The following is a 7,889-nucleotide window of genomic DNA, read 5'->3' as shown; positions in this document are numbered from 1 at the left end:
ACCACTTTGTACCAGAAAAATAAGACCAAAAATTCTATTTTAACGCTCACAAATGCAAACTAAGCAAGGTACAGATTCTGGTAGCCTGCTTTATGCAAAACAAACATCGATGCAAAAGTAAATAAACATCGATACACAGTTTTTAAGAAGAAGAGAAAGAAGTTTTCAGGACGGTCGATCGAGAATGAAATATTTTGCCATCAGAAATTTGCGACATGAAAACAACAGAAATTTTGAACTTCGAATATAAAAAGTTACCATTATGGGGGATTTTTGCTACTTCTATTTTTCTATTGTACTTTTGGCTGCACAATTAAATCGCAAAATCGAAAGTGACATCGAATTCAGCGGGCGCCGTGATCAAGTTACCTTGCGTGTTTACTCGCGAAACAAAGGATACATCTGTGTCAAAATGATGGTACGACATCTAGTTTTTGTTTTGGTTAGTTTGGTTTTTATTTTATTTTAAGTGTTATATAGTTTGACAGGAAATGTGCGAATTCAACACAAAGATCACAATCGCCCAACTCTTGATCGAGGTTGACCATTGTTTCTGTAATATCAAAAATATACTCCCTTAGATGAGGTTAATTATCACTAGGTAATTCCATCGTTTTTAAAATAGCAGCTGCTTTATTATTCATCAATGTTACAAATTCTTGCCGATTTTGGGGCTCATTTTGTTGAAACTCAAGCATGCTTCCAACAGACCTGTTAATTTTCGTAATTTATGCACGCGCTGTGGGCCTATTGGCACCCGGCCACTCTTACACTTTACACTCACTACACTACAGTGCACTAGACGTAGTAAGAAGATAAGAAAATAGCCTTCAACGGCCAAACAAAATAAAAAAAATGAACTCAAGTTAAAATAATAACAAATTTAGATATCGTCATTAGGGGGGCTTCGCATTGGTCTCCCATCCAAATACTAACCCCATCCCAATGGGTTAAACTATAGTAGACCCTTAAACTAACATCAAATGTGATAGGTCAAGTCAATTGACATTCAATAACAACAAAATAAATGCATTCCGCCTAGTACAGGAATCAAAAACGTGAAAATATTATTAGAAAAAAAGTCTTAAACAGCCAAATACAAAAATAAATCAAACACAAAAACACATATTACTCTATTTTGTTTTATACACAAACCAAAGCAAACGAATGAAGCGGCCGATCTCCGGTCAGTATTCCAAAGAAATATCACCCTTTTAACCTGACATTCCTAAAAGAGCTTTAGTATTCTGGTAGTATTGCTGTGCTCATTGTTGAGGCCCCATTAGGAGAGGGAGCGGGGGGATCTAAGTATCCCGTATTCCATTAATCTTTGGCCTAAATATCCTCTATCCCGTTAATTCCTGTGGTTTGTATCTCTATAAAGCCAGTTCGGTATCCCGTTAATTTTCCCCCCAAATATCCCGTATCCTGATAACCCCTAATAGGGCCTCGTTGTTTCCATTTGCAAATTTAGTAGCAGTAATAATAAGAGAAAACCTCTTTCTGTTTTTACAACAAAATAATAACTTCTAGTCAAATTACAGATTTATCTTTCTGGTAATCTCTCCCCATTTTCCCCAGTTTACCCGCAGTTGCAATTCTCTGTAACTGGACAATTTGTGTTAACTGTTTGTGCATCCCACGGATACGCCCTTATAGGTGTCTTGTTATTGATTTATTATCAACCCGATCGTTTGTGGCCCTGGTATTGCCGCAGTACGGTAGCTTTCAGAACCTGCCCACGAAAGGCAGTAACCGAGAAAGAGAGATAAATTTTTGGCCCCTAAGCCGAATGTAAAAGATTACTTTCTTTACTGGTATCTCAGACCCTCTTTTGCGGTCAAAAGAACCGTTGGATTTTCTAAGCAAACTGAAGTTAGAAATTGAATTTTCAGCGAACAAATTGCAGAATGAGGAACCTATCCACCCTTGTTAATGTGGGGGCATTTTGCCTTCAGTTCTGTGAATACTCCTCAGATTAGAGCCGAGATTTACGACGGAACTATGTTTAAGCAGGTTTATCCAGGTTTAGTCCTTGGACTTAACAGTCAAACAGCCACTTAAAAGACAAAAGGGAACCTGCAAATATCCTCTCAGTTTAGTTATTTGGACACTATTTGCTTCGATTTACTCTACCGAATAGGGCATACTTGCCTCGAAATCCACTCTGTGGAAAACCTCTTTAGAGAGGGTGTTTTAATTTGAAACAGAAGCTCATAACCTTGAAACGTTTAACTCTGGTTCAGAGCTGGGGTTTTCTAGTTTAAATATTTCCCAATTTGAACGTAATATTTAGGCATAAAATTTGTGTTCTAAAATCCCAGCTTTGTTTCAAGGAAAAGATTTGCGAGTTACACGTTTCAAAGTCATGTGCTTCTGGCTAAAGGGCTAAGGATAATTTATGGGGAAGGCTGCTGTCTATTACTCCCACGATTAGGGGGAGGGGAGGAGTGGGTAGGGCAGTCTGGTTCATTTATTGTTCAATTGTGGAGGATCTGAATAATGGGTACTTAAGTGCAGAAGCGTACTCCAAATTAAAAAATAACAGAAAGAAGCCCTTTCGGTCACTGGTGGCAATTTAACATGCAAACTGTTTCATTTGTTTCAGTCAGTTTTCGCAATTGATTCCCTTCTCTCTGATAGCTTAGGATCCATCGTTATAGAGTACTGAGTCATACGCAAGGTAAGCACTGTCCACCGGTTAGTCATACTTTCATGCGGAGGTACATTTCATCCATATGGGTGTGATGCTGCGAGGATATCCAGTAGCAAGTTTAAGCGGGCCGTCATCCAACTTCCAGTAATCTTTATTTTTGAAGAAATAAGTCCTTTTGTTTCCATACCAAGACATAGCAGAGTCTATGGAGAATCGTAGATCTAAAACGTAATGAAAACGACAACTTCACCAGAATATTACTTGTGACTTCAGTCAGGGTGATACCAGTTAATGTCTAAAAGAAAAGTGCATTCTTGGGTTCAGTTTGTTTGCTTTCGGTTGTCTTTTCTTATTGGCTACTCCGGCTTCCGTCTCAATAATCTGCGTTTCATTTAATTTATGTTGATTTATTATACATGATCAACTCAATTCAGTTCAATTAGATTAAAACAAATCGTTTTAAGCACATGTAAATGTTGTTTTTATTTCATACGGGCTCCTGGCCGGGATTAATACTCGTCTTTACCCTCGGTTCGCAGCCTGTGCTGGGCAAGAACCTAGACGCCTGGCGTCGGATCCCCACCCCCTTCCTTCCCCCTTTCCCTGTAGAACACCCTAGAAATGGTCTCCTGTGACTGAGCTGCCCACAATGATGATGATCCTGGACAACTAATTCCCGAATTAAAAAAAAAAAAGTTGACGAGGAGAACTTGTTGACCAGGACAAAGTACACCTTGCAAAAGAAGAACATGACAAATAAAATGCCGTACCTTCACATTTCAAGGCCATGAGTTGAAAACAACACGAAGGCCATAAGTCACAATCTCTCGTTTGGAGAAAGACATCGCGCCTTAATTCAATGTGATATATTTTTCTCTCTAATCCTACTATGTAACCAATTCTGCTCAGAATGAGCATGGATAGCTGACTTACCCCAGACTGAAATGTCCCTTGGGTAGCCTGCGTCTACTGAGCCGTAATCCTCATTGTATCGCCAATACTTCTGCCCTTTGAAGAAATATGTCCGCCTATTTCCTTCCCAAATAAAAGCCGCATCCGGATAATTCAGTTCTGGTGGCAAACCGATTTCAGATATGTCGTTGGCACCTCTTTCAAGTCTGTCGTCGAAGTACATCCAGTATCTGAAAATATTAACTTAACACTAAAAACAAGTACGTGTGTCTACTACAAAGGCTAATTAGCATAACCTTAATGTTTATGGAGAATATCTGTTGGAGGAAGTGAATTTGTTAAGAATTGTACGGACAATTGCTAATATGATGTACAGCGCTGTTCATTTCGTGTTAATTAAGACCGGCGCACGCTAGAACTATCAGCTTAGCAAAGTTTCATTCGTGACAGTTGGCCTAAGCAAGTTCCCCAAGTGAGCGGTGGTGTTTTCATCGCTTTCGTCACGCAGTAGTAGTATCGGCTACTTCAGACCCATTTTGACAAGAAGTCAAAATATATAAGGTCCATATATATAAAGTCCATATATATATATACACACGCTACTTAGGACAACACGCACTTGTACTTAGTACTTGGCTTGGGCCGAGCCGATTTGTCCTCAAACTCCCACGGCCCGCTCCCGTCTGGCCTTGTAGCTCAGTCGGTAGAGCAACGGTGATCTAATCCGTAGGTCGTGGGTTCGATTCCCACCCGGGTCAGAAATTTTTCTCTGTCCTTGGGTGTTGTATAAGAAGTTCTTGATGCTGTGGATCAGCGAAAGTTCTTCATCCATCACATGCACACAGTAGCGATGGCCTCACTTGAGTTCTTTCCATATATTTGTTCAGAACGTTTAATGCATCCTCTCTTCCCGTCTCATGCAAATGACAGTTAATCGCACAAATTAACAAATAAAGCGAATTGGGCGGATAACGCTCTCCATTTTGCTTGGCCGCTTCACAAACGAATTTGCTCAACCAAAAGTTTAGAGTATTTGGCGACATGTGCTCTACTGAAATGGTCAGATCTTAATCCCATCTTCTTTGCATTTGACACCAGTCACTCCAACAACTTCTGACATTGCACTTTTATTTTGCCTTCGCTGCTGCCATTCGTCGAAGACTTTTCTACTCATTTAGAGTTGTATCGTCTTTACTCTTTGGAGAGCGAAACCGACCAGCCATGTTTCTACTACAAAAGCTTTATGAAAATGAATTGCTAAATTCAATGCTAAATATTTTCAATCTCCTATGGGACAACTCCACGCCCACGTGATTAACATGACAATCACAGTCTGTTTCATTTCACAATTCGAGTCCGACCTTTAAGGTGGGGCAGACGCGAAGGGTCATGTTGCAGGGACGTGTTGCAGAGACATGTCGCAGCGACAAAAAACTTGTGTAGTGCACTGTGAGACGACATGTAGCAGGGAAGTGTAGCGGGGACAAAACCACAACATTTGCACACACATGAAAATGTTGCAGGTACATGTTTCAGTGATATGTTGCAGCGACATGTCCCCTCGTGTGAACTGATACATTAACCGTGCAACACCAATTTGGGCATTTTGTCCCCGAGATGTGTCTCATGAAGTTCAGTTTGTTGAAGTGGCTCGCTCGAATTTTATCTATTATAGTACTTACATATCAGTCATTTTTTAACTTTTTGTTAAAATCCCGTAGAGGGCTTACAACCGTCGAGCATGAGTCTTGGTTTCTACCCAGATTTCCTGCCTCTTTTTTCCCCTGTGGGGTTTTTTGGGGCAGGTTTTTTTTCTGGTCACCGCCTGACTTATTGTTTTCCTTCGTTATGTACAGAGCACCTGCCGGGGTGTTAGTGCTACGTAATGTCTTAGTATGAACTCCCCAGCGTAACTGCCAGCTTAACTGGCACTGAGCCCGTGTGCTCAAACGAGGATTTTATCAATGTTGGAACTGTAGTCTCATAGCTATTGAGTTTATGGACAGAAGGCCTGTGCATGCATGCTTAATGAGCTTTGCTGTTTGAATTATTTTGTTTTTTTGGCAGAGTTACAATTCCTCAGCCTAAATGGCACTAAGCCTGTGTGCTTAATTGAGGATATGAATGCAGCTGATGATAACACGCAGAGCTGAAGCTGAAGTTTCTAAGCCAACTTCCCAGCAGAAGGTGTTATACATTACTAGGAGCAGTTACGAAGAAGTCCTTACATGTAGTACTCTGATCAGTTCTATTGTATTTAAGGATAACAGCTTATTCCTGGAACATTCTCAGTCCTGGAGAAACCCACAGAATATTTGTAAATTATATTTATTACTCTAGAGTGATTAGTGTTTGGGATTGGAGTGTATAGTACGTTAGGTTGGTTCTCGGCAGTCCCTTACAAATTAAAGTTATTTTCCTTACTGTAAGTGTTTTTGCTGTTGTGTAGTGGGGATAAAATTTGGCGTTTTCCATATTCTTGGAAAACGTTTCTAAGAATAAAACATGTACTCACTGGTTTCCTTTGAAAAAAACTGTACGCCCGTGCCAGTTGGTGTAAGCACTGTCTATCGGTGAAATGAGTTCTCTCCATTTTGATTTAATCAAAGTCGGACCACTCTCCACACCAAGTCTTTCCCCTAGCACCCAGAAATAATGTCCGCTAAACACGTATGTCTTCCTGTCAAGTCCCATCACAAATGCGTCAAACTTTTCAACCAGACAAACGTCAAGAACCGGCGGCTGAGTGGGTGGGTAGGTCAAGCTCTCTAGAGTCGTGACCACTGTAGTCAGCTTCGTTGTTGTATCCGGTTGCCTTGTTGAGGTCTCTGTGGTAGTTAAGATGATAAGATAACTTTATTTAAAGTGGTGAACAACACTTAACAAAAATGCTACTTTACAGGATGCCCACTAAAAAAATAAAGGCGTACCCTTAAAAAATATTAATAACAGTAATTCATATTTAAAACTATATACTACACTCACTACTTATATAACAAAAGTTCGCAATCGTTAAACCTGATTAAACCATAGTTAATAGATGTAGGCTGGTTATGAAACTCGACAAGTTTCTTTGTTTCATGTTTTTGTTCGCTTTTTTGGCCTTGACCCTGCACAAAACCCGACAAAAACACACTTTTTTCGGCAGGATAACCAATCAAAAGCTTCGACTAATTTATTCGAAATTAACTTGCGAACCAAAAACAAAAGATTGTGCAGGGTCACCGTCGGTTCAACATCTAATTGCGACTGTATTGTTCCTACTTTTGAAATTCCTAGGGTTTCATAACCCGCCCCTAGATTAACTTTGATTAAACAAACTTAAAACTCTAAAATAGGCTTCTTAAAACTATTTTACGTATTTCGTGTTCACATTGTCTTATGCCAGCCGTTGCGCGCACATTATCATAAAGAGAATTTCACTCCCTCACCTCTTTTTGGTTGCGTTGTTGGGGCCTTTGTGGTGGTTTCTTTTGTGGTTGTTTCCGGCTGCGTTGTTGGGGCCTCTGTGGTGGTTTCTTTTGTGGTTGTTTTCGGCTGCGTTGTTGGGGCCTCTGTGGTGGTAGCGTAGGGTGTTGTTGGTGGGGGTAAAGTTTCTGGTATGCCTGGAAAGGAAAATGGAAGCCAAGAAAAAGAGAGAGCGTTTTGCCCTGTACTCGCTAATGGAACAGCCATGCTAGCTAGACTAATAAGCTATCTAAACCAGTACAACATAAAAATTGTTTTTCATAATCAATGATGTCTGGTTTTTTTTAATGCACACCAGAAGGATAGAGATATTCTTACTCTGTGGAAGAACAATGAGATGCATCTCAAGGAGTCAATTCAGAGACATACCATACAACAAATGAATGAAGGGGGTAGTTTCTACAGAAACTGTAGTGCTGCGTCGGTGGGGAAGTAATAAACAAAAATTTGATTTTATGAACAGAGTTAATAATGTAAATTGAAGGCCATACAGAGATTCTAAAAGCTGACGTTTCGAGCGTTAGCCCTTCGTCAGAGCGAATCGAGGTATTATGGGTTGTGTGTAGTTTTGATATATAATAGAGTAGGAGTTACGCTATTGGTGGTAACATGGCAACGTGAAAAATAGGAATACATTAGTTAAATGAAAAGCGTTCGCTAATACCGTGGGGATTAAGGGTGCCGATTAGGAAGATGAATTTTTGTTCCAGATTCTTGCGGCTTTCCGTCGTACCTTGATCCAGGTACGACGGCAACTATCACAAACAAATTAATGGTGTAGCGATGGGCACAAGATGGCACCTAGCTATGCCAATCTTTTCGTAGGATATGTTGAACACAAATTTTTTAATCA

General features: G+C 40.1%; 1 protein-coding gene and 1 non-coding gene across 3 annotated transcripts in view; one reads left to right on the top strand and one right to left on the bottom strand.

Annotated features, from left to right (window-relative positions):
- Positions 1 to 1,888: 1,888 nt before the first annotated feature.
- Positions 1,889 to 7,889, bottom strand: part of LOC137980279 (matrix metalloproteinase-16-like) — a 16,180-nt gene continuing 10,179 nt past the window's right edge. The window contains exons 5-9 of one of the 2 annotated variants that reach the window (XM_068827676.1): positions 7,073 to 7,173; positions 7,000 to 7,024; positions 6,084 to 6,396; positions 3,590 to 3,798; positions 1,889 to 2,877 (exon numbers count right to left, since the gene is read on the bottom strand). In XM_068827676.1, coding sequence (XP_068683777.1) covers positions 2,714 to 2,877; positions 3,590 to 3,798; positions 6,084 to 6,396; positions 7,000 to 7,024; positions 7,073 to 7,173 — 812 coding nt within the window. In that variant the 3' untranslated portion in view covers positions 1,889 to 2,713. Of the gene's footprint in view, positions 2,878 to 3,589; positions 3,799 to 6,083; positions 6,397 to 6,999; positions 7,174 to 7,889 lie in introns of both variants that reach the window. The other variant, XM_068827675.1, reaches the window with a different exon arrangement.
- Trnar-ucu (transfer RNA arginine (anticodon UCU)) lies at positions 4,254 to 4,326 on the top strand. Its single transcript has one exon. It is a non-coding gene; the product is annotated as a tRNA-Arg (tRNA).

Source organism: Montipora foliosa, chromosome 12 (genome assembly GCF_036669935.1).
Source record: "Montipora foliosa isolate CH-2021 chromosome 12, ASM3666993v2, whole genome shotgun sequence".
Lineage (NCBI taxonomy): Eukaryota > Metazoa > Cnidaria > Anthozoa > Scleractinia > Acroporidae > Montipora > Montipora foliosa.
Note: the sequence above shows the minus strand (reverse complement) of the source record. Positions and strands in the feature narration are given on the sequence as shown.